Here is a 27,418-nt window from a genome sequence, read left to right on the forward strand (position 1 = left end):
ACCCTACAAATTCTTTTTACAAACATAAGAGTTTGACTTCAGTGATCAGTACCAAAAAACTGGAACTACTTTCATGAGCCCAAGGAGACTTCAGACTTGTTAACTCAGACAGCAAACCACCAGAAACAGTAACCACAATGGCAAATTGCTTTTGAAAATGAAGGGAGTTTCAAAAATAGTTTTGCAATATGGAACAGTGGCCTGCTGTTTAAAGACAAAAAAGTTGTCCAGTAGGCTAGTACAAACCCTCTTTTTTTGAACCAAAGCAGTTTTCTAGTTCTTGGCCAATGTTCTTTTGTGGATGATAAGTATAAAAATAATACTGGTATCTCTAATCTCACTATTTCTGAATGGCGCAGTTGCACTTTGTCATCCTGGAGGACCTCTTGCTACCTACAAAGAAACAGATTAAAACTTGTCTTCCTCAGAGGCTTAGTTACTCCTGCAGGTAATCAAGCAACCAAGCCTAAAGTAAATGCTTATCCGTCTTGATGTTCCAACACTGTCCCTCTAACATTAGTCACCAACTTCTAACTGTGCCTGTTTTGTTCTGATTTAACACAGAATGAAAGGATGACAAAATGACACTTGTAAGAAGAATTTATAAAATATTCTTACCTGAAAGGCTTTGCTAAGCATGTGCTCCCCTTCTTTTGACCCAAGAAGATTTACAATTATTTGTTTTCCATATATATTTTTAAGAGTACGGAAATGTCTGCAAGGTTTAAAAAAAGTCTATTATTCTTGACACTAGTAAGTGACTAGCATCACTCAGCTTTCAAAAGAACATCTACATTATCTTCAGCCACTAAACACCACAAGGAACAGCCCTACTAGAACAGACCAAAGTTCATCTAGTCCAGCATCCTGCTACCTATAGTGGCCCACAGGAGCCTACAAACAGGGCCTGAAGCATTATCTTGAAATAAAGCCCAAGAGCACCTAAATGGATGGAGTTACAAAAATCTGCCAAATGAGAAAACATGAGATCCATACTTTTAAAAAGTTTGTCATTTAAGCCGGAGTCAACTTACATGTGACATAAAATTCATTTCTAACACTCAGCAGAAATGCAATATTAGATTGCTGCTCCCAATTTCATTTTAAGCTCTCTCAAGTGTCAAACGTTTACCAATACATGTTATCCTTTAAGTGCTTGTATTAACTCATTCAGTTTCCACTAGACTGATCTTATGCTTAAGAACTGTACAGAAATATGAAAACCCCGCAATGCCTAGAGCAATGCCAACTGGAGAATTCAAACTAAATATCTGCTGCTAGAAGGAAGGGTGGATTTTTTACCTATCAAAGGCTGGTGCATTTGCTTCAAATCCCCTTGACATTCTAACACGATGAGACCCCACCTTAGACAAAAGTGCATGGTTGAATTAATATTTACTTGCAATAATTACAGGTTCCTCACCCCCCCCACCTAAAATTATATTTATAAATCATTTGAGTTGCTAGACATTGTACAGCCATTTTAAAAACACCAAATTCTCTCACTTTGAGCTCACAATTTAAAACTGACCAACAATAAGGAGGACAGGAAAGGCACCAATAGGAAAAATAATTCATCTGTTTTCTGAAAAACTTTGACTTGTTCAGAATGACTTTAGATACTATGATGTGGCCAAGTTCTGCCTTATAGCTAGCAAAAATTGTTTAGAGTTTAATAAGAACTAAATATTTTACCACCTGTATGTATGTTGCATCTATTTGTCGGATATGCTGTTGCCATACATAGTATAGAATACAATATGGTATGAGATTTAACAGTGTTCTGTATTAGGCACATAATTTTGCTGTCTTGCCACCATTATACTAGGTATCATTCTGATACAGTGATTAATTTTACATAGAGTTTTATGTTCATAGTCTTAACTTTTAGTTTCTTCTACTCACTATATTATGTTTTAGGTAATTTTATAGAGATCCCCTATTACCTTGTGGGAGTAGATTGTCTTGTTTTTGTTTATTTTGTTGTTACGCTAGTCAAAGACCAAAATAAAGCCTGATGACTTGTTAGTAAGTGTTTTTGTAGCATAAAATGTTATTAAATAACATCCAGAGCAGTGCTGGCACAAGAGTGCTAGCTATTTCTCCCCGTTCCTTCCTCTTTGTTGCAGGCAGAATCTCTTCCCGAGGACTGGATTCTCTGCAAAGATGTGGGATGTGGTGCAGGGGACCACAGGAAGCTCTGCTCAAGGACTGTCTGTCTAGATCCTGGAGATTTCCCCCTCTCTCTGGAGTTGCATCTGACACTGTTTGAGAGCATCCCTTGTAGGGATGTGCACGGAAACAGCAGGAGGGGTGACTCAAAGGCGGAGAAGCCGGAGGGATAAGGTCACCCTCCCCCGCTCTTAAAAGGTACGCCCCCCTGCCTTTGAACTGGCTGAACAGCCGGTTGTTCGAACCGGTTCAGAGGCCCTTAAAAGGGCCTCTAAGCAGGTTTGTGCACATCCCCAATCCTTTGATTTGCAGGAATGGCTTTTGGGGGGAGGGATATCACAGGGCTACAGCAAGGAGGAAGTGTAGGAAATGCTGTTAGCACTCTATATGGCATTCACTGTTTTTGTTTAAGAGCACATGGTTTCCTTTGCATTTTTATTTTTAAGTTTTAATTACTTTTACCTAAGGATTATTTCTAAGTAAAATAATACTTGGATATGGCTACAATCAAAGTCAGAGTAAAATCAATCCTATAAACATCAAGTCAGTCAAGATTTGACCCACAGTTTAAGATCACTTGAAACAAAAATGAAATAAACTTGTATTAACTTTGTTTCCAACCCAAAGCCAGAACTTTAAGCAAGCAATAGTGCTTCCTTGAAGTCTCCTACATGGACTCATCCTTGTTAAACATGTGTCTTGTAAAAAGTTATCTTGAGATCTTTGTATCTTAGTTCTTGAACATGCAGGTAGAAAAAAACTAATGTAGGGAAAGTGCAACAGAAGAAGAGATAATTTTCATACTTGTAATCCAGGCTGCTCCCAAAATAACGGAACAGATCCGCGGATTTGTATAAAGGAAGACACACATTCATCTAGGAATATCACCTGTTGGAGAAATATTTGTTTATATTAAAATATTGATATGTGCTGTTTATGGCTTATTTTACACATTCTTTTTGTGTCATGTTTCTGCATAGCAGACAGTACATCACTGTTTCCATGAACAGCCCTAGAGCAATTTCCACAAGCCTAGTAAGTGGAATTCCAAAGAAGTTATGTAGGTAAATTTAAGTGTGGTAAAAAATTGCTAGAGGGAAACAAGAAATGAAAAGATCCAATTCAATTGTGTTTCCAAAATAACATTCCCAACTATGCTGATCTACCTGACAGATTTTCTGTTACCTGTATAATGCAGGTCACACCTGGGGGAAAGTTACTCATGTTTACTAGGGAGAAGGGCATATATAAGTAATAATCTGTAATTATGTCTATTTCACTGGATGATGTTTTAACTGTTTTGGAGAAGCAAGTCAATGAAATGAAATCCTTATATGAGAAGTAGCCCTCTTTTTTCACATTTTGAGCATTATAGTTCCAGAATGTGATGATAGCATCAGTATAACCTACGTGCACAAGTGTAGGTTTGACATCCACCTAGTTCAAGAGAACTATATCCAAGTTAAACTAGTCTTACATACTAATGAAAGTAGGATTTAGCTGAACATGTTGTCTAATCCATTTCATATATTCTTGTCAGATTAACAGAGGTAACATGTGCGCTTATCATACCTGTTCAGTTTCAACAAAATTGGCCACATGGCCATCATCATTTGTTCCTCGAACATTAAATCTGGTCCCAGCCCGTTCACAGCTTAGCCGTGAAATAATGCAAGCCTTTGCCTGTTTGTGAGCTGCATAAATTGTTCTAATCTCTACTCCTCCACACATGAGACGTAACAACCAGTCATCACAGTTCACTCCATAATGTTTAAGATGCAAGTGTAGTGACTGGTTCCTATTAAAACAAAACAAAAAAACCAATTCAAATTAGCATATTAAAAGGCTTAAGAATGCCATTATAAAGCCTATACCAGACAATTAACAGCACAGTGAAAGTATGTCATGCACATCTAAGGAAGCATGTTTGTAAGGAACTCAAGACAACTGCTAAAAGTTTCCAAGTTATTTGATTTTTTATAATGAGTTTCAAAGTAATAAATACTTTATAGAAATATTAAGTGGAAAGGCACTGACAAACACATTTGGCAAATTAGATTTCAGATAATCTAGTTTCAAAACGCAGCCAAAATATCTTTCAATAGCCAAGTGATAGCATAAAGAGACAGCATAAATGAGATTTCACATAAGCTTTACTGAAGGCATTATGCACTTAAAATTAATTAAATACAAACTATCACATGAACTTGCATGTTAAACTCTCATGTGAACAAGGGCTCCTCCACTGATTCCAACATGGGACAGCTTCACATTTGCTGTGGCAGACACAGTAAATTATGGTCCAATCAGCAAGTCAAACTGTGACTACATGGAGGAGGATGTATCTCCATATTTGGGTAGAGGACCTGTTGGCCAGATCACAGCAAGAGACCACAGCACGCCAAGGGAACATTAAAAGGGCCTGGAGTTAAAGATATCTATTCCTCACTGAGGTGAAGATCAAGTCTTCTGGAAATGCTATTCTAAACAAGGAGAGGAGAGCAGAGCTGGTCTTGTGGTAGCAAGCATGACTTGTCCCCATAGCTAAGCAGGGTCTGCCCTGGTTGCATATGAATGGGAGACTTGATGTGTGAGCACAGCAAGATATTCCCCTCAGGGGATGAAGCCGCTCTGGGAAGAGCAGAAGCTTTCAAGTTCCCTCCCTGGCTTCTCCAAGATAGGGCTGAGAGAGATTCCTGCCTGCAACCTTGAAGAAGCCGCTGCCAGTCTATGAAGACAATACTGAGCTAGATAGACCAATGGTCTGACTCAGTATATGGCAGTTTCCTATGTTCCTATGAGGCTCAAATCTGCTCTGGAGGTTGTCGGAACAGGCTGACTTCTACCACCTTGTTTGCAGGACCAGTCAGTCCTCAAGGTTTCTCCCCTGCTTCCACAAGGCATTCACCAGTCAAGAAAGAGAATTAAAAGGAAAGGAAATGCCTGCACACAGAGGAGCTTATTATCCACTGGAACTGCTGCAGATACTGTATATCCTGTAGCTATGTACATTCTTAGCAGTTTTTTGAAACATGTTCTTTGAATGCAGATTAATTCTTTTAAATGATGAGTATTTGTTCAAGGGCCTATAACCAAGAGGAATCCTACACAAGTCATTCTGAACACAATATACATGCAATCATATATATGCTTGCTTTCTTTTAAGCTCTCATTGTGTTTGAAAGGGTTTATCTTCAGGAGAATGTGCATAGGATTGCAACTTTAGGCAGTGTTCAAGGTCAACTTGAAAACAGAACTCAACAAACCTGAAGTACAGAAACCTCAAGAGACTTCCACCAGCTTGGGTAGATCCAGTATGATTAGCATATTATAAGAATCTCCAGAAGTTAATCAATCTCTAAATCTCTCTTGGAGCTGTATTTTATTATTCTATTGTACAAGTATAAGAAGCTGATACAGGTAGCAGAATTCAAACTCTTGAGGATTTTACCTTTTAAAAACATATCTACTCCTTTCAGCCACAGTGGTTGCTTATTTTAAATAATTTATTATCATCCTCAAAAAGAGCAATGTAGAGCTGTGCAGGGCACTGAAGTTTCCACTAGGGGTGTGGACCATTCTGGTACAGTTCAGTCCAAATTTGGAATGGATTCAGACCAAACCGTAGGAATGTAAATCAGTTCGGTTGAACCGATCGGCTGGACCAGTCGGTTTGATGAACCAACCTGAACTGGTTTGAAGTGGTTCACAATCAAACCACTCAAACCGGCCTGGTTTGCGGTGGTCTGGTTCACAATTGAACCGGTTCTGCACATCCCTAGTTTCCACTTCTGACTCAGGACTGAAAATGGAACTGTGGAGCTCTCTTTGCAACCACAAGAATGCTTTTTAAAAGCTGCTAATATTTTTATATATTGAATTCTGTGCCCAATCCCAAATTCTGCCCCTGTGAAGAATTGCTAAATACACGTAGCTGTATACATAGAATAAGTAATTTAATATTTTACACTACTGTAACACTGCAAATTCTGTAGATAGAACCACACCAAAGGGTTTTGGTTTTTTACTACCAATATCTATTCACTTTTCCATTTATCATTTGCACTGAATGCTACCAGTTTTACTTCTCCTTTGGACACTTCTAGGTGGACAAGGTAGAAAAGCTTTTCACTCATTTTATTCAGACAGCAAGTGTTATTTTATTGTGAATACAGCAAATTCCTTACAAATGGGAAGGCCAAATGCAAAAATGTTTTTTAACCCAAGCCATCTTAGTTGTTTGTTTAAATATATTTAATGAAATATTCCAGAATTAGTTTTCATTTTAACATTTTAAGAATGATCTAAACAGCTGCCTTCTACACTACAAAGTTGCATGCTGAAGTGTTTATACCACAGTATAGCACTGCAGGGCTGATCTCACCAAATTGGTCTTCTGATTAACAGAAATCTTCAAGTTGCTGTCTTTTTATAACTGATAATATTACATATTCACTCATAAAAAGCTTAAATGTCATTTTCAGATCAAATGCAATTTCCAAAAACTAGAGCTGTAAAGGAATGGATTTTTAACACGTGCAATGATGAGAAGCTTGACACAGCTCAAAATACAGACACACACATAACATCTCAGGCCTCCTAAAGCTTATGAACTCACCAGAAGAACCTGTTATCAGTGCTTTGTTCTTGCATGCTACGATGGGCATTAAGACTAAGATCTAAACTGACCCCAGCAGAAGACCATGCAAAATAAAAGTTTCCTGAATTCAAAACTTTGCGCACTTCAGAGATGCGTTCTTCATCAGATGGGTCATTTCGCAATGATATTAAATCAGTAGAAGTAACACGAAAAACTTCAGATTCTTGAATCTTTCCCACAGACATACATCCTGTGACAAGCACTAAATAATGTAGCAATGTATCTCCTGTAGAAACAAGTGTAGATGAATAATTATGGCAAACATTAACAAGGCACATATCTTCCAGTTTCCCAGTACTGATTTCCTGTTTAGACTTCTAGAGCAGCATGAGTAGAAGTCGCAAGGTGTTCCCACACACTTTTTTTTTTGCTAATTCTGCCCTCCCACTGCAGTCCCCCATGCCACAGCAGCGTTTTGGAGCATTCATTAGGGGTGAAGAAGAGCGGAGGAAAGAAAGCCTTGTTTGGCAAACATATTTCCACTTGTTACTCTAGACCCAGGCCTTAATTCCTACACTGAAAAACAGCTGCTTAGATCTGTGAAATTTACTTCAGGTTCCATTACTTTTCAGCAATTTCCCATTAATACTAAATCAGTTTTTAGAATTAGAGAGTAGGTTTGATTTACACTTAGCAACAATTGCTGCAAAGCTTATAAAGAGGTTAGAAAAAAAACAGGTTGCTCACCTGTAACTGATGATCTGGTAGTGATCCATTGATATCCATTAGAATGGGTTCTGCACCTGCGTGGAAGCCTCTTGGTGTCAAGTTCCACAGCTCGTCTACGGTGTCTGCACCCTGCCCCACGTGACCATGTGGCTATTTAAGGCAGGAGGAAGTGAAGGCAGCTCAGTTCCTTGGAGACTGCCAAAGCAGTCGTGTATTGTGATGAGCAGGTAAGTTCTACTGGCAAGAAACTGTAAGTACTACTGCGGAGGGGAGGTTCGGGAGGGTCTAATGGATATCAACAGATTACTACCAGATCATCAGTTACAGGTAAGCAACCTGTTTATCTGGGGCGTGATCTGTTGAATCCATTAGAATGGGTGTTTAGTAAGCTCCGTATAGGAGGAGGGAGCAGTAGAATTATTGCAACACCCTTTTAAGAACGCCTCTCCCAAAGTTCACCTCTGCCGCAGACCAAAAGTCAATAGCATAATGTTTCACAAATAGTAGTTCAGAAGACCAGGTGGCAGCTTTACATATGTCCTGGAAGGATGTGCCAGATAGGTGAGCTGCTGATGCCCCATATGTCCTTGTTGAACGAGCCCTTATGGACTTTGGGGGGCTGAATTTTCTGTATAGTGTAGGCTAGTGAGATCGTTTCCACCAGCCAGTGGGAGAGTCTTTGATGTGACAAGGCTCGGCCTACTGTCTTCCCCTTATAGGAAATAAACAGTTTCTTTGTTTTTCGTAGTGCCTTGGTTTTTGAAAGATAAAATAGCAGAGCTCTGCGTACATCCAAGGAATGCAAAGCCTTTTCCAAAGGCGTAGTTGGGGATTGGAAAGAAGTAGGTAAGACAATGTCCTGGTTTATGTGAAAGTTTGACACAACCTTCGGGAGGAAAGAGATGTCAGGGCATAGGAGTACTTTGTCCGGGTAGAAACAGGCGTATGGAATATCTATGCGAAGAGCCGTAAGTTCACTCACCCTACGAGCCGTGGTAATAGCCACCAAGAAGGCAGTCTTCAAGGATGTCAGTTTTAGACTTACTGACTTCATTGGCTCGAAAGGAGGTTCTGTTAAAGCAGAAAGAACCAAGGATATGCTCCACTGTTCCATCGGCTGGTGGCCTTTTCTTGGCCTTTTGGCTAAGATCAAGTGAAGCGTAGTGTAGTAGGTGTTGTCTTTTTCTTGTACCCGGTAAAGTCTTTTTCTTGTAAAGTCTTTGTAAAGACTTTTCTTGTAAAGTCTTTTTCTTGTACCCGGTAAAGTCTAGTCACTTTGAAGTGGGAGTAGAAGTATGAGGAACTGCCCATGCACACTGTGTGGCGTTTGAGATTATTGGAAGAGGCGGCAATGCAACAGGTTGGGCCGTTTGAGAGCAGGCCATAAAATTATACACAGGGTCATAAATTGTTTTGACCTGTGAAGTGAGGTCGAGACCCAAGGCTGTAGCCATGTTTTTAACATGGAGATGGTATGCCTTTAGGTCTTCTGTTGGCGAAGTCGAGCCAGGCTTCGAGGCTGTACGTGTCAGCGTCGATGGTCTCGATATCGAGACAAAGAGTACGTCCTGAGCTGAAGTTGGAGACGGAGTCAAAGCCGATGTTGAAGGCTTCCGGGTCTTTTTGGCGGGCTTTTCCGAGTAAGCCATTTTCTCCCCTTGCCTCTTCAAGGCGTGCAGGGTTTTTCTGATGGGCATCAAGGTTTTAGACTGGTTAGGTTCCAGGTCCCTCGAGCCATGCGGTTGAGGGGACTGCTTCAACGTAGATGGAGCAGCCAAAACATCATCATAAATAGAAGCCCTCAAACGCAATTCGCAGTTTCTCTGAGTTTGCTTGGAGAAAGACTAGCAAATTTTACATGCTGAGGTATTATGAGCCTCACCCAAACACAGCAAGCACAAGCTATGGGCATCCTGGGAGGGCAATTTGGCTTTACATTTCTCACAGCGTTTAAAAGTCTTTTTCAATTTGGGAGTGTCCTTTTTTTAAAAAAAAAAGACAAGGAAGTACTCACAAATGGAGCCAGAGAACAGTCCACGGTCAAAGCCAAAAATCAGTCCAATCAGTCGTCAGTCAGTGGGGGGTAAGACTAGTGCGTTTTCCGAAAGCAGTCCAAGGTCTATAGGTAGAAATCAGTCCGATCTGTCGCCAGTTAGTAGGGAAAGCCAAAGCGTTTTCCAAGTCAGTCCGAGGTTGATACCAGTAGAAGCATTACAGAAATAGCAATTTTACGAAGGAAACAGTACGAGTAGCCGCAGAAACCGAATGTTCCGATCTCCACGGCGGTCGGAAAGGAACTGAGCTGCCTGCACTTCCTCCCACCTTAAATAGCCACGTGGTCATGTGGGGTGGGGCGCAGGCGCCGTAGAGGAGCTGTGGAACTCAACACCGAGAGGCTTCCGCGCAGGCGCAGAACCCATTCTAATGCATATCAACGGATCACTACCAGATCATTGCTGATCAGCACTAACCTCAATGGCCCTTTATTAACAGAGCTCAGAAAAATGAACCTAATAAAAATCTACCTGAAAAAGCATCTCTCATAAAACTGAGGAGCAAAAGAAAACATTTTAAGTTGCTGAAAGCAATAGCACAGGCCACATCAAATATTTAATATATGCCCAAAGACTTGTGTGTCAATAATAAGACACGCTTTAAAGATTAACCAATTTATTGTTTAAGACCTTAATGAGTTTAACGTATCATAACATTTTTACATGTTTTTTTTAAAAAAGCAGACTGTTAGTTATGTGGTAGAGGGCAGCCTATACAAATATAAATATAAATATAAATATAAATATAAATATAAATATAAATTCAAACAGCAACACCAAAGAACTAAACCAAAATATTCTGCTGGGTACAAATAATGAAATAACTTTTCATTACTCTGGTTTGTGGTGGTTATATACTAGCAAAGAGACCAACAGAACAATAGCATGAACTATTTTTAAAAATAGTCTTATAGCCATTATTTTTCTCAAGTGAAAGAGAAGGAAAGCCATTTACAAAATAAAGAGATCATTCACTCACCAAGATTTAATCTCAATACACCTAGAAGTCCATATGCATCCATTACCTTTGAGTACATGTTCTTGATTGCCTCTTTCTCTGCAGATGCTGTTTAAAAAAATGTCAAAATAGTATTAAGAATTATGGAAAACAATTTTACTCACAAATAAATTCTAGAACTCCAGTTCCTTTGACCTAAATATTTAAGAAACAAAACCAGCAATTTGATTTGTATAACTGACAGTACAATGATAAGTTTAAAGGCAAAATATAGATGGCTTTGCTTCGGAATACAGTGTCATGGTTTTAATCAATCATCATAACGTTGTTATCAGTTTTCAATATTAGATCATAGAAAATATCAAAGCTAGGATCCAAAAAGCTATTTTACTCTCAACAACAGCAATTTATATACCACTTTTCAACAAAAGTTTCCAAAGCAATTTACACAGAGAAATAATAAATAAATAAGATGGATCCCTGTCCCCAAAGGACTCACATTCTAAAAAGAAACATAAGATAGACACCAGCAACAGTCACTGGAGGTACTATGCTGGGGGTGGATGAGGCCAGTTACTCTCCCCCTGCTAAATAAAGAGAATCACCATGTTAAAAAGGTGCCTCTTTGCCAAGTTATCAAGGGAGCTCTCAAGGGCTTGGGCAGGCTTAGTGGGATTTTCAAATAGGGGTGTGCCTGAACAGTTTGAGCACTGTTTGGGAGCAAGGGCTTTAAGAGGAGAGCAGGTCCTTACCAGCTCTCCTCTACCCTATGCAGCTTCCTGCTGGGGCACTGCTCTGCCCAAGTACCCCTGCACGACACCAGCATGCACATGGCATCTGTGCATGTGCTGACGCCCTTTGCGTGGTCAGCAACACCAGGAACCCGGACAACAATCTGGGCAAGACAAAGGTAATTCTCTCTCTAATCTTGCAGCATCTTATTTATATGATAATATTATGATGCTTCAAGTAAGCAACAACCAAGCCATATCTCTGGACGGTTCCCTTGCTAGTGGCAACTACTCATAGCTCAATGGCAGAACACATGCATTGTATGCAGAAGATCCTGGGTTCATTTCCAAATAAGATGGGAAAAGACACCCATTTGCAATCCTAGAGAATGACTGCCAGTCAAAGTAGATAATACTGAGCTAGATAGACCAATGGCCTGACTCAATATAAGGCAGTTCCCCATATCAGGCACTGAAGAGCAAGCAAATTAAGAATTTTGAGTCTTGCTACAAGTTCTAGTATTTCTCCCATTCCTGGTCTGCCAGCAGAAAAGCCCTTTATTGCCCAGTCTTTAGTGTTACTGTCCATCCAATTAGCACATTGCAGTGCTCTGTCTTGCTTCTTGCTTGTATAAGTCCCTATATACGGTAGATGCTGACAGTTGCAAAAGATATATAAATTATTTGGAAAACTCAATTTGGAGAGCTTTCATTCACCAACCATGGAAGTACTACAACTAATAAACTGTAGTGATTCCCAGTTTTTTTCTTGTTCCCATGTGGGCTGCTTTTAAGTATACTGCAAAGAGTCTAGAAATAACACAAAGCCAAGTTCTTCACCAGTTCAAATTTGAATCTGAGCTGGAGCAAAGCTTTTAGTGCCATAATGCTCACATACCAACCCTTGAGAATTTATTCTTTCACTTGGATACATCCATAATTTAAACCTCACAATTGCAGATATTAAGTATATTAACAGAGGTTCTAGATATACTTTTAAAGTCTAAAATCGTTTGAAGGGTTGCCAACTGTGTAAAGATAAATTATTTGGTGAGCAAAATTAGAAAGGTGCTGTGACTCCAAGGTGGTTTTATTCAAATAGGCAGTCTAATTTTATCTTTCATATCCCACACTTTTCCATGGACTCTAGGCAGCTAACAAAGAAGATTAATACACAACAATGCATAATAAAAAGACCTATCGGCAATAGTAAAATATCATTAAAAGTAGAGAGGAAAGTCAATAATTGCAGATGGGGGTGGGGGGATCCTAGAAACAAGGTTCAAGCTCCTTCTAGAACTCATGGAAGGTACCTCCAACCAGATTCTAATTTCCCCCCTACCCATGCAGACCCCAATATCGCATTCTACATTGTCAGGATGGGAAAGGTCACTAATTAAGAATGCATCCCATTCATGTCAACTTCGCATATAGGGCATCTAAAAATCAAAGAACAGACTAACTATTGCTGCTGCCTAATGTTCTCTTCAACGTAGCTTGATTGCTCCTTAAAGGAGTTCTAGCCTCTTAAGAAAAGCTTTATTTCCCATATTTTGATCTTTAAGATGCTAACACATCCCAGGTTGAGACTTTCCCAGTAAGTTGTGTGTCTTGGGATATGCATGTACTGAATTTCAGCTTCCTAGCAGGATAGAGGATGGGTTGTAGCTCAGTGCTAGAGTATATGGTTTCCATATGAAAGGTCCCACGTTCAGTTCCTGGCATCTATATGTAGGGCTGGCTGAGACTCCTCCATGAAATCTTGGTGAGTTTATTTATTTGATGTATATACCCAGAATGATTTGATTTATATTATTTGATAGTGGTGTGCCCGAACCGGTCCGGCAGCCATTCCAAAGAATGGCCGAACTGCCGGACCGGTCCGGCCCTGCCTGGTTCGGGTCCGGGTGGGGGGTATGTCTTTAAGGGCGGGGAGGGCTTGCTTAGCCCTCCCGCCTCCTTGCCCCCGCCAGCGCCCGTATTGTACAGTATAGGGGCGCTGGAAACCAGCCGCCCGCCCCCCCGCTGCGGCGAAATAACCCCTAAAACCAGCCAGCCCTCCCTCCCTCCCAGCTAGCTGCCCGCCCGCCCACCCACTCACCCAGTCGCTCACCCGGTCGCTGGATAAAAAGCGAGAGGAGCTCCGGCACAGAGCTTCTCTCACTTGGAAGGCCTCCAGCAGAATGGTGGCTTGCGCGCGCGCGCATGCGCGCACCGCAAACCACGCCGTTCTCCGGAGGCCCGGTCTACCCGCCGGGAAAGGGCCGGGTAGACCGGGCCTCCGATCGCTGGGTAGACCGGGCCTCCGATCGCCGGAGGCCCGGTCTACCCAGCGATCGGAGGCCCGGTCTACCCGGCCCTTTCCCGGCGCGTAGACCGGGCCTCCGGAGAACGGTGTGGTTTGCGGTGCGCGCATGCGCACGCGCGCAAGCCACCATTCTGCTGGAGGCCTTCCAAGCGAGAGGAGCTCTGTGCCGGAGCTCCTCTCGCTTTTTATCCAGCGACCAGGTGAGCGACTGGGTGAGTGGGTGGGCGGGCAGGCGGGCAGCTAGCTGGGAGGGAGGGAGGGCTGGCTGGTTTTAGGGGTTATTTCGCCGCCGCCGCCGCGGGGGGGGCGGCTGGTTTCCAGCGCCCCTATACTGTACAATACGGGCGCTGGCGGGGGCAAGGAGGCGGGAGGGCTAAGCAAGCCCTCCCCGCCCTAAAAACAAGGCCCCCCTTCGGTGCCGGTCCGGACTTCTCCGGACCGTGCACATCCCTATTATTTGAGTTATATACCCAGAGTACCCAGAATGTTGGGGGCAATATGCTAAATCATTGTAAACCGCTTAGAGAGCTCCGGCTATAGAGCGGTATATAAATGTAAGTGCTATTGCTATTGCTATATACCACCCTTCCAAAAGCTTTTCAGGGCAGTTTACACTAAAATAAAATACACAACAATTGCTGCCAGTCAGTGCAGACAGTACTGAGCTAGATGGACCAATGGTCTGACTCAGTATAAGTTGGAAGGCTACTCTACATATGAGGTGAAGGCCCGAGAGCATATCAAACAGAGCATAGCGAACAGGGATAGCAAACAGGACGTAGGAGTTTTGCAGGGAGTTTAGCGGGAAGTGTGCGGGGGAGCCTGGAACAAGCCCCTGTGATCACAAGGACCACAAGGAGCCTGGTGGAGAAGATAACGTAAGTACATATCCCTCCCTCATTTCCTTCATATTCTTGGGAAAGGCTGTTTGGACAGTTAAATAGTTGACCATTACAGCTGAGACCTATCCTAATAAACTATCTAATAAACGGACAATAAGCTCCCTAAATACTGAAAACAGCCAACAAAAACAGTATGAAGATAGAAGGTCAGCAGGGGAAGGGGCACTTCCCAGTGTATTGCACAGAGTGCCACATGTATGACTATTTGCCCCATGGGCAGAAGTCATGGGGGTACGCTCAGTGCAAGGAGCTCCTGGCTCTCAGGGAACAAATCCGTTCCCTTGAGATCAAGGTGGCGGATCTGGAGAAGCTCAGAGAGACAGAGAGGCATGTGGACGAGACCTTCAGGGATGCGATAGAGGCATCCCACTCGAGGGCTGGTAGCTCCTCTGCTGTCAGGGAGAATAAAGGTCTTGCGCAAGGAGGACATCAGTCTGAGGAAGAGGGAAATGCTCCTTTAGAAGGGACCCCTTCCGTGGATGATGAGCCCATATCCTCTCACACAGGGGATACTCCTCTGGGGGAGTGGGGGCCTCCTTGTAGTTGGTGATTCGATCATTAGAGGGATAGAGAGATGGGTTTGTGACCCGTGTGTTGACCGCACGGTGACTTGCCTGCCTGGTGCAAAGGCTGCAGACATTACGCAGCATCTAGACAGGCTCCTAGGCAGTGCTGGGGAGGAGACAGCTGTCGTGGTGCACGTCGGCACCAGTGATGTGGGGAAATGCAGTTGGGAGGTCCTGGAAGCCAAATTTAGGCTGATAGGTAGCATTTTGAAGTCCTGGACCCCCAAGGTAGCATTCTCAGAAATGCTACCTGTTCCACGCGCAAGTACAGTGAGACAGGCAGAGCTGAGGGGTTTCAATGAGTGGATGAGACGTTGGTGCCGGGAGGAGGGGTTTAGATTTGTTAGGCACTGGGACACATTTTGGGGCAAGCAAGGCCTGTACAAAAGGGGCGGGCTGCACTTGAACCAAGATGGAACCAGACTGCTGGTGCTTAAAATCAAAAAGGTTGCAGAGCAGCTTTTAAAATGACACCTGGGGAACAGCCTGGGAGCTGGGCAGTATCCCGTTTGGCAAAAGCCATCCTTTAAAGTGTGAGGCTGCAAAGAATTCAGATAAAACAGAAGGGGACAGAGCAGAACCACATCAAGAGCAGACGGGAGCCTGTGCCAGCAGGTCAAAGAGTCAAAAGAATAGCATACATCAGGGGAGAGATTCAGCATATAGGTGCTTATATGCCAATGCCAGAAGCCTCTGAGACAATATGGGCGAGCAGGAGTGCTTGGTTGCTAACGCAGAAATAGATATAGTGGGCAGAACAGAAACATGGTGGAACAGTGAGAACCAGTGGGACACTGTTATCCCTGGGTATAAACTCTATAGAAAGGACAGGGAGGGGCGCCTTGGAGGAGGGGTAGCACTGTATGTTAAAGAAGGGATAGAATCTAACAAGCTAGAAAACCTAGGTGGACTGGAGTCCTCCACAGAAACCCTGTGGTTGACTACACAAGGCCGGAAAGGGAATGCGCTACTGGGGACGTGCTATCGCCCTCCGGATCATAATGCCGACAGTGACTGGGAGTTGCAGGAGGAAATCAGGGAGGCGTCAAGGAGAGGCAGGGCTGTAATTATGGGTGATTTCAATTACCCACAAATAGACTGGGTAAATTCACATTCAAGTCAGGACAAAGAGGTCAAATTTCTAGACACGCTAAATGACTGTGCCCTAGAACAAATGGTCATGGAACTAACCAGAGAGAAGGCGACCTTGGATCTAATTCTGAGTGACACCCAGGACCTGGTGCGTGACGTCAGTGTCATCAACCCTTTAGGGAAGAGTGACCACAGTGCCATCATATTCAGCATACATGCGGGGAGAGAATCAGCAAGGAAGTCTAACACAGACATTTTGAATTTCAGAAGAGGAAACTTCTCCAAAATGAGGAGTATGGTGAAAATAAAGCTGAGGGGTGAAATCAGGAGAGTCACTTCACTCCAGAGTGCATGGAGTTTACTCAAAACCACAATACTAGAAGCCCAGTTAGATTGTACAGTGGTCCCTCGACTTACGATGTTAATCCGTTCCGAACGCACGTTCGGAGGTCGAAATTTTTGTAAGTCGAAGAGCGCATCCACGGAGGTCTGAAAACATTCGTAAGTCGAGGAAGCCGCATCTAAAAATTCATAGGTCGAGTAAGCCGCATCTAAAACGGCAACGACTTCCGGTCTTTTTTGTCATTCGTACCTCGAAAACAGCGTAAGTCGAGTAGTTCGTAGGTCGAGGGACCACTGTATACCCAAAAGGAGGAAAGGTACCACTAAGTCCAGGAGGATGCCAGCATGGCTAACGGGTACCATCAAGGAAGCCATAAGAAGGAAGAAGACTTCCTTCTGGAACTGGAAGGCCTGTCCAAACGAAGAGAACAGAAAGGAACACACTCTGGCAAAAGAAATGCAAGGTGACAATAAGGGAGGCAATAAGAGAGTTTGAGGAACATTTAGACAAAAGTATCAAGGGGAATAACAAAAACTTATTTAAGTACATCAGGAGCAGGAAACATGCCAGGGAGGCAGTTGGACCATTAGACAATGAGGGAGTGAAAGGGATTATTAAGGAGGATATGGAGGTTGCAGAGAAGCTGAATGAGTTATTTGCATCTGTCTTTATGGTAGAGGATACTGAGCATATACCTGTTCCTGAACCAGGCTTTTTAGGGATAGAGGCTAGAGAGCTGAGTCTGATAGAAGTGACAAGGGATGATGTTCTAAACTGTCTGGAAAAACTGAAAGCTAACAAATCACCAGGGCCAGATGGCATCCATCCAAGAGTCCTCAAAGAACTCAAATGTGAAATTGCCAACCTCCTTGCTAAAATATTTAACTTATCCCTGAAATCGGGCTCTGTACCAGAGGACTGGAGAGTAGCAAGTGTAACACCGATTTTCAAGAAGGGATCCAGGGGAGATCCAGGAAATTACAGGCCAGTTAGCCTAACATCCGTTCCAGGGAAATTGATGGAAAGCATCCTCAAGGATAAAATTGTAAAGCACCTAGAAGAACAGGCCCTGCTGGGAGTGAGCCAGCATGGCTTCCGCAAAGGTGAATCTTGCCTCACCAACCTTTTGGACTTCTTTGAGAGTGTCAACGAGTGTGTGGATCAAGGTGAACCAGTTGACATAGTCTACCTGGACTTCCAAAAAGCTTTTGACAAAGTTCCTCATCAAAGACTCCTGAGGAAACTTAGCGGTCATGGGATAAGGGGACAAGTACATGTGTGGATTGCTAACTGGTTGAAAGACAGGAAAGAGAGGGTAGGGATAAATGGAGAGTTTTCACAATGGAGGGAAGTAAGAAGTGGGGTCCCCCAGGGATCTGTACTGGGACCGGTGCATTTTAATCTATTCATAAATGATCTAGAAGCATGGGTAAGCAGCGATGTGGCCAAATTTGCAGATGATACCAAACTCATCTGGGTAGTGAAATCCGCTCCAAAAGGATCTCTCCAAACTGGGGGCGGGGGCGACAAAATGGCAAATGCGGTTCAATGTTAGCAAATGTAAAGTGATGCACATTGGGACGAAAAACCCCAACTTCAAGTATATGCTGATGGGATCCGAGCTGTCGGTGACGGACGAGGAGAGAGATCTTGGGGTTGTGGTGGACAGCTCGTTGAAAGTGTCAACTCAATGTGCAGCAGCTGTGAAAAAGGCAAATTCCATGCTAGGGATCATTAGAAAGGGGATTGAAAATAAAACGGCTAACATTATAATGCCCTTATACAAAACAATGGTGCGACCACACTTGGAGTACTGCGTACAATTCTGGTCACCACATCTTAAAAAGGACATTGTTGAACTGGAGAAGGTACAGAAGAGGGCAACCAAGATGATCAGGGGCCTAGAGCACCTTTTTAATGAGGCAAGACTACAACACCTGGGGCTTTTTAGTTTAGAAAAAAGACTGCGGGGAGACATGATAGAGGTCTATAAAATCATTCATGGTGTGGAGAAAGTGGAGAGAGAGAAATCCTTTTCCCTCTCACACAACACTAGAACCAGGGGTCACTCCATGAAATTGATTGCCAGGAGGTCTAGGACCAACAAACGGAAGTACTTTTTCACACAATGCGTGATCCACTTGTGGAACTCTCTGCCACAGGATGTGGTGACAGCCAACAACCTGGATGGCTTTAAGAGGGGTTTGGATGACTTCATGGAGGGGAGGTCTATCAATGGCTACTAGTCGGAGGGCTGTGGGCCCCCTCCAGCCTCAAAGGCAGGATGCCTCTGAGTACCAGTTGCAGGGGAGTAATGGCAGGAGAGAGGGCACGCCCTCAACTCCTGTCTGTGGCTTCCAGCAGCATCTGGTGGGCCACTGTGCGAAACAGGATGCTGGACTAGATGGGCCTTGGGCCTGATCCAGCAGGGCTGTTCTTAAGTTTCTTAAGGCAGCTCCCTATGTTCCTACGAGATCTCTCAGCTGTTTTGTAGAACACTGAATATCAGTTTTGGGGAAGTGAGGTATAAAGGTCTCTTTTCAGACATGTCTAGTAACTAAGGTATATTGCATTATGTATGTACAAAATTCTGCATCGTTTTGAAAAACACTCACAATTTTGATACTCTTACACGATGAATCAATCCAAAACTTCTCTTTTGTTACAGTGAATCCCAAATGAATCTTTAAAAATATATTTATATTTTTATATGCTATTTTATAATGCTATTTATATAAATGTTATCAATATCTGAGTGACAATCAACGTTCATCTGAATGTTTAGATATTCTCAAAGTTTGTCTGGGACTGGAGGAGAGCTGGTCTTGTGACAACAAGCATGACTTGTCCTCTTAGTTAAGCAGAGTCCATCCTGGTTGCATATTGATGGGAGACTAGAAGTGTGAGCACTGTAAAATATTCCCCTCAGGGATGGAGCCACTCTGGGAAGAGCAGGTTTCAAGTTCCCTCCCTGGCTTCTCCAAGATAGGGCTGAGAGAGATTCCTGCCTGCAACCTTGGAGAAGCCACTACCAGTCTGTGAAGACAATACTGAGCTAGATAGACCAATGGTCAGACTCAGTAAATGGCAGCTTCCTATGACTGTCAATATTCATATGCCAATTTGACATTCACCAAAATATACATACAATTATAGAAAATATGCCTTAAATATTTACTAACTACTTAGCTAAGCTGCCATTATTAGTGACACTGATGCACAAATATGGAATTAGAGCAATGGGGATTTAAATGCATTAAAATGATAATCCCATTTTGTTAATGGAAACAGGGCAAGTAGCTTATGAAAATGGATACAGAAAATGAGCATATTCTACTTGTTTCATAAAGCATTTACATCACTTAAAGTAAACATTCAGGCAAGGCAATCCTAGCTGACAATCCTAGTCAACCATGCTAAGAGAAAGCAGACAATGATTGCTACAATTCATTTTTCATTTCCTCAGCTCAGAGAACACTATTGTAAAGGCAATGGAATTTGTGAGAACTCCCTCTATTATAATGTTTGTTTTTGTGCATAAGCATACTTCTCCAATACTCAAGAATCAGAACAAAAACAAAACAAAATACAGGAACCATTGAAAAGGTGATCTTGATCTCACTCTAGAGTACTCAAAAACAATGAGACTGGTTTCTATTATATCATTCCTTAGATCTGTTAACCAACATACCTGATTAGTAAAGTCTGTAGGTGACTGTTTTGATACATGTATTTTGTGTTCTTTATTTCATTTGATATAACTGTCAATAAACAATCTATTTGCCTTATTAACTTTCTTCTGAACATTTCCACTGCTGGCAAATGCAATTTTTTTCTCGTTCAGCCAACAGAATGGCTAACAGACTACAAAAATGAAAGTATTAACATATTTTCTGTAGCCTATGTGCTTGATAGCATGCCAGTAGAGATCTACAGTTTGCATTTATCAGTTTCCCATGAGTCTGAGAAGACTAAGTTGCTAGAGGTTTTGTGTCACAAAAACCTTGGTAGCAGTGTTCTCTCTAATTTTTTTTCATCTGTGTGCGGAATGAGTTTTGTTCTGAGCAGCAGAATCAAGGCAGTGCATGCATTCAGAGTGGAGGCTTCCTAATTCAACCTGAGTAGGATCTAAAATTAACTGAGTGGACATCAAAAATGTGTGAGCGTGTGCATACGCTCATGCCTTAGAGGGAACACTGCTTGGTAGTTCATGCTATTCAATTTCTATGGGATGAGGGACTTCATAGAAAAGGGCAAAAGTTTTTACTGTCACAAGGTTTTTCAAGTACACTTTAAAATGGCCATCTTATTTTAAAATGTTGACCTGCCAGGCCAACAATGGCATGTTGACATGATTAAGTAGATGACATAATTTAAAAACAAGTTGTTCTAGTAAGAACTAATCTGCCTACGTTCCTTTCACTATCCCTACAACTGGACTAAATTTGGTTCAAATTGGTTAGGCGGGCCACAAGTTAGCCCTCTTGCACCCCAAACTTTCATGCATCCACCATCTCGGATTGGGGTGGATGACATCGTTACCAACTACACCATCGAGGTATCCCTATGTGTCACTCACTACAATTATACCAAATTTTGTTCAAATCTGTTAGATGGTCCACAAGTTAGTCCCATCTTGAATGTTGAGGTAGAGATATACATATCAGGCAGTATAGAAATATGATAAATAAATGTTTACACATCCACCAACTCAAATTGGGGTGTATGACATTATCACAGACTATGCCACTAAGAGATTCCTACATGTCCCTACAGCTGTAGCAAGTTTGGTTCAAATTGGTTAAGCGGTTCACAAGTTAGCCCAATTGCACCTCAGATGTTCATGTGACTGCCATCTTGAATAGGGAGGATGACATCACCACAAACTATGCCACTAAGGTGTCCCTACAACTGTATCTAATTTGGTTCATATTGGTCCAGGCATTGAGAAGTTGATAGTGGGGGATGGACACATGTATGGACAAACACATGAAATGCTGGGTGATCTCATAAGCCTACTGGAAAGTAAGCTAATAATACATTATGACAGAAAAATATCTGTTTCTATTTGCAAGGATGAATAGATTGCTAGGATATTCAGATGTATTCATGCAAACCGACATCCAGACTAACATTGTGTGTGCTGAAGAATAAGCAAGGGACAATTTTTGCCACTCTGTCCTTTCCTCTGTAGCTCACAGTGCCTTCTGTCCCTGGGGTTGCAGTATATAACATTAGTCTGGATGCCAGCCACTATTTAAAACTGACCTGACAAATCACAGTTACAGTTATTGCTCTGGCCCCAGAGTCCACTGTACCTATACTAAACACTCTCTGCTACGCAGTCAAAAAACCAAAGCCAACATTTTTAAGCTAAGGTTTGCCTGCTAACTTGGCAAAGAGGCACCTTTTACCATGGTGATTCTCTTTATTTAGAAGGGGGAGAGTAACTGGCTCTATCGACCCCCAGCACAGTACTTCCAGTGACTGTTGCTGGTGTCCAGCTTATGTTTCTTTTAGATTGTGAGCCCCTTGGGGACAGGGATCCATCTTATTTATTTATTATTTCTCTATGTAAACTGCCCCGAGCCATTTTTGGAAGGGCGGTATAGAAATTGAATTATTATTATTATTATTATTATTAATATGTTTGGCAACTCAGAATATAGTTTTTGTTCTGAACTATGGTTAGTGCAGGCCATGGTTTGATGTGATGTCTGAGAACATCTTGTTTATGTTATCAACAAGTACGACTACACTAATGGGAGTTTTATCGCAAATTTTGAGAACAATAAACGTCAAGATGTATTAACCTGAAGAATACAGTAAAACATGCTTCTTCTAAGCAAAGGAGAACCAATGCAGGGCATAACAGATATGATGACTCAACAGTTCTTCATCTGTTTCCATGTTTCACTGTTAACAGTTTTATCAAGGAAGCCATCTGGTTATATTTGCACAGTTCCTTTACTTACAGAGAACAGCCACAGCTCCAGACTCAAACATAAGGCATTCTTCCTTGCTTCTGGTTTCCACTATCACACTGAATGGTGGTGGATCCAGCTTATGATAGATACGATAACCTTTACTGAATGCCATTTTTCCTTTGTCAGAGGCAGAACTGTGCAACAAAGTTTAAAAAATGAGGTTAGTCAAGGCTTTCAATCTTCAGAGAGACACAATGCAAAGCAATCTGAAATTAAATTTCTATCCTACTGACAGACAACTGCAACATAATATTATTCAGTTATGTCCACTGAAATGAACTCAAGAACTGTATTAGGGTTTTTTAAAAAAACAAAAAAACAAAAAACACAAGCAACCATACACTCCTGCAGCTATTCCAATGAATGCAAGAAATTACATTATGAGTAGCAGGGAGAAAATAAAATTTGGAATAGCAACAGATAAGTAGTATATGTAAAATGCAATGAGTTATCGAAATATTTAATACAACTAATATTTGATAAGACAGTTTCATGAGAACAAGATTTGCATACAGTCAAACTCTCGGGATAAAATGTTAATCAAATTGTTAACTGTCTCTATGGGGCCTAAATGCTTGTTACTTTGCCTAGATTATATTCCAAGACATTAAAGACAAGAATATATAGTCTACACCTCACCTAGATGACACTCCCAAGAGGGCTGCACACACAGGTTTTTCAGAACAAGGAGGGGAGCTAGTACCTTGTTGAAAATGCATTAACTTCTGTACAATCTTGCATCCGATACTAAATAACATTATCCCTGGCAAGCTTGCTACAAGGAAAAACAACTCGGGATGCTTACTTATGAGTAGATCTGCTAATGTTTAGACACTCCAGTTCACCACTTACAAGTTTCAAACTAGTATGCCTACCTCCAAAGATATCTACTTGCAAGCAAGCACAAACTGCCCCTTGAAATGACAGGCTAGCACACCTACCAGCAAGTATTCCATGCTGCTCTTTGTGCATGTGAACTGCAAATTCACAAAGCAGCATCAGAAATCCAGAAACAGTGAAGTATGCCCACCCCTCAAATGCACAGAAACGAAACCAAAAGCTATGGCATGAACTAATGCTAACCAAGGTGACAAAAATGGTAATGTTTCATTTGCAGCGAAACTCAGGTCATGCTAAAGAAAAACACAGTATATGTGCATTCTACATATATTCAGCCTACTCAATCAGGGCTTAGCTTGAGCTGAGGATCATCACAGCTCAGCTCCAGAACACGTGAAGCAGAACACGATACTGCACTTGCTTCAATATCTTCTGCTAAAGCAGGACAACAAATCCCTAGCAAGTTTTCTACAGAGTCCTACTGCTATTCTACAGTGATATACAACACCACATACTATAATCTATATACTCTAAAGATGCAGTAATTACCAACAAGGGAACATATTTTCTAAGTCCCTATTACAGCTAGAAAACAAATTATCAAATTCAACAGCTCACATTTCCTTTTATTAATTAATTGGGACCCACTTATTTTTTTCAAAGCAAGATGCAGATTGTACAATAATATCGCGTGCATACAATAGTCTCAGGCACCCCAACGTACAATCAATGGCGAATTTAAGTTATTAAATCACATATAAACAGCTGCTTTCCTATACAAGTGTGATGTAATGGCATCAATCAAGATTTTTGTTTTAAAGTCGCATTTCAGCATTCTCCGGCCACCTAAGTCTGAACACTGCACCACCCCATTGCTTAATGAACCGCAAATCAGATGATTACTAATACTAGTAGTAAAGGAAACACAGCGGAGACCATTCATTTAAAATGTTAGCTCCAGTAACGAAAAGAGCCCTTTGGATACCGATATTAAGCACACAAGAGGCAGATGAACACACACACGCGCGTTTCTCATAGGCCCCCTGCGTGACAGCTCCCCTCCCCTGGCTCCCCCTTCAGAAGAGGGGCTCTCCCGTTTCCCCAAGGCGGGGCAGCTGCTTTTGCATGATCCAAGCCGGCGCTTGGCCGCTCTCCCTCCCCTCTTCGCCATGCAGACAGACCCAGCAGAAAGAGCAGCCGCCAGGGCTGCTGCTACCGTTAACACCGCCGCCCTCCTTTCCCCGCGCGGGGACAGGAAGGAACGGAGGAGCGATCCCTCCGGCCTCCGGGACAACCACCAGCCGGAGAAGCTAGTCGTTTGCCCAGACTAGCGGGGACAGGACAGACAGAAGCTGCCCGAATCGGCTTCTCCATGGGCAGCCAGGTGGGTGGGTCAGTGGGTACCTCAGTACCACCAGCTAATTCGAGACCGTGTTGCGGGGGGGATAACAGGCGAGGCAGACCCAAATCCCCACCGCCCTCCTTGTGACAGACCGAGGCAGAGAGCCGTGTGGGTGTCGCCGCGACTCAAAAAGCCTCCATCTTGTGCCGAGGGAGCCGCTTTCCCTCTGCCCTCAACAGCTCTAGCCGCTCAGGGAGGGTGGCTCCGGCTTGTCACGGCACTAGGCTGGAGCCGAGCGGGGAGCCCTTCCAGGGAAGGGGTGAGGGACGGCCGGGAGGCAGCGGGTGATGTAAGGACGTCTCCTCGGGTCTCCCCCTCAGTCCGGTTTCTCTTACCGGCTCCTCCGCCACCTCCAGGGGCGCTTCTTGCTGCCGCTGCCTGAGGCGACTGCCTCACTTCCTCTCTGGCCGGGCCACCGCTTCCGCATTGCACCGCCCCACACCGGAAGTCGTGGGAGGGAGAGCTCATGCTCAGCCCCGAAGAACGGTGTGTGGACCGTGCGCGAGCGGCGTAAGGCACGGGGCGGGAGAGCAGTCCTTTCGTCTCCTAGTCCTTATATAAACCTTTTCTTTGCCCCCACCATTCGGTATCGCAGGCTATGGTCCTAGGCACGCTTGCTTGAGAGGAAGCAACATTGGGCCTTCTATCCGAGTACATAAGCCTGGCTCAAGCTGTTAGAAACACGAAGGTCCCTTAGCCAGGCAGACGCGAAAGTGACGGGGGTTTCTGCCTCACTCCATTCCCCATTCCCTGAACTAGCCTAAAAGGAGAGTATGGGTGTGTAGTGGACGTGGTGGTGGTGGTTGTTCCGGGCCCGCGTGTTGACGACTGACAGAAATCAATGCGGATGTTAAGATGACTAATAAACGCCCCACCTAGGCGGCTTTAATACATGTTCACAACAAGCGCTTCCTCTTTAGTTATGATAGTCGGTTTTAGTCTACGTTCTCAAGCACGCATACGACAAATAATTTCCCCTGCTTTTTCTGCCATAGAAGAGTTCTGTGTGTGACACCTGAATACTGGAGATGAAAATGTTCTTACATTTTTCTTGCGGAAAAGTTTTGCTGTTGAAATATTCAGCCACTGGGATTTATTTATTTTTAAAGCTCTCGATCAAGGCTATATTACTTGCTAGTTTAAACCAATTCACATACATTTTCACAACCTGTTTAATGCTGCACTCTTTTGCGCACTTTTCTGGGACTAGGGCTCTGCTGAGATAACATCAACCTCAGCATGTAACAAATTTGTTTTTTGCTGTAAACACTGGGGTGGGGTTGGAGATGTCTGGGTGACTCCAAAGTTGGCTTCTGGCTTTTATGATAGGTAGTGTTGTTCCTAAAAACTGATATTCTTAATAAGAACTAATATTCCTAAGTGTATATGTAGTGTTGTTCCTGACAAGAACTGATATTCCATATGATAATATGCATCCAGATATGAGCCTGACAGGTAAGACAGGAAAGGCCCTTCCAGTACCTACAACCTTTGGAGTTAGGTGTGTGGTGACTAGGGTTTGGACCTTCTTGGTATTAGTGCCTGGCTTCCAAACTCCTTCTCCAGGGCTATTAATGTGGTACCTACTCTTAATGTGTTTCAATCATTATGTGAAAATGGTTTTAATTACCTATGCTTTTTAGGAATGGTAATCGTGGTGTTTCTAATTGTTTCTATGTTTTGTATTTTTATAATTGGTTTGACTAATATTGTTATTGCTGTTTTAGTACTTTTGTAAGCTGCCTTGAAAATATTTAATTGAAAGAGCATACAAATGTTTCAAATAATCATCTATAATTGTGTGTTGCACTTTTTAGCATACAGTCATTGCAGCCTGACATTTCCTCTTGCTGACTGCATTTTCTTCAACATGATTCTTACAAAGAGATTTAGGACTGCAGACACTGTCTTGTTCTATTTTTGGATGACATCAGTTACTTAACACTGCAAAGGTTAGATATGGTGCCAGAATTAGATTTATCCAGTTGTCTCTGTGTAGTTCCAAGTTTTTGTTTTTTTTAAAAAAATCATTGTGTTTTAGCAGCATTTTCAGATATAATAAACCTTATTTACATACAATTTTGTACATGCTGAAATATAAAAAATAAAACTTTTATGGTAAGAAAAAGTATGGAAAGCCTGAGGTAGATTTGATGCACTAGCCTTATTCCCTTCTCTTCTTTTATAACTGTTTATTTTTATTTTAGAAGATGTCATGCCATATAACAGATTTCAACATTCAAATTCCAGTTGCCTTCTTATTTAAATGTATTGAGATATATTGCAACACTTCCAGAAGAATAAACATCAGTACCTTTCTCACATGCATCAATACTGTGATTTCATTTAAAAACAAACAAACATAGGAAGCTAGCTTATACCAAGTCAGACCATTAGTCTATACTAACTCAGTATTGTCTATACTGATTGGCCGTGACTCTCCAGGATTTCAGGCAGGAGTCTCTCCCAGTTCTACCTGGAGATGCTAGGGACCCTCTGCATGCAAGCATGTGGATGCTCATCTACTGAGCTATGGCCACATCCCATAAGGGCTATATTTTACAGTGCCCACCCAAATGCAAACCAAGGTAGTCTATGCTTAGTGTGCCTTCTGGTGAAAACTCCATACAGCAGGGAATAAATCCAATCATTAAATTTGTGTCATTCTTGGAATATTCCAATAAAGAGCTGTGCCTCCTTATAATTCTTACAATGAACATATCCAAGAATGTAT

The 27,418-nt window shown here is 42.5% G+C and overlaps 1 protein-coding gene and 1 long non-coding RNA gene across 12 annotated transcripts in view; one reads left to right on the plus strand and one right to left on the minus strand.

Annotated features, from left to right (window-relative positions):
• SYNJ1 (synaptojanin 1) overlaps positions 1-25,202 on the minus strand; it is a 131,327-nt gene extending 106,125 nt beyond the window's left edge. For 4 of the 11 annotated variants that reach the window (XM_053308151.1, XM_053308158.1, XM_053308155.1 and 1 more), the window contains exons 1-8: positions 23,082-24,309; positions 22,431-22,576; positions 10,535-10,621; positions 6,791-7,058; positions 3,745-3,970; positions 2,977-3,060; positions 1,303-1,364; positions 619-715 (exon numbers count right to left, since the gene is read on the minus strand). In XM_053308151.1, coding sequence (XP_053164126.1) covers positions 619-715; positions 1,303-1,364; positions 2,977-3,060; positions 3,745-3,970; positions 6,791-7,058; positions 10,535-10,621; positions 22,431-22,576; positions 23,082-23,200 — 1,089 coding nt within the window. In that variant the 5' untranslated portion in view covers positions 23,201-24,309. The other 7 variants (XM_053308153.1, XM_053308159.1, XM_053308154.1 and 4 more) reach the window with 7 other exon arrangements.
• LOC128350232 (uncharacterized) lies at positions 25,122-27,008 on the plus strand. The gene is made up of 3 exons (XR_008319205.1): positions 25,122-25,194; positions 26,502-26,636; positions 26,892-27,008. It is a non-coding gene; the product is annotated as an uncharacterized LOC128350232 (long non-coding RNA).
• Positions 27,009-27,418: the final 410 nt, after the last annotated feature.

The sequence above is a fragment of the Hemicordylus capensis genome, chromosome 3 (genome assembly GCF_027244095.1).
Source record: "Hemicordylus capensis ecotype Gifberg chromosome 3, rHemCap1.1.pri, whole genome shotgun sequence".
Classification (NCBI taxonomy): Eukaryota; Metazoa; Chordata; class Lepidosauria; order Squamata; family Cordylidae; genus Hemicordylus; species Hemicordylus capensis.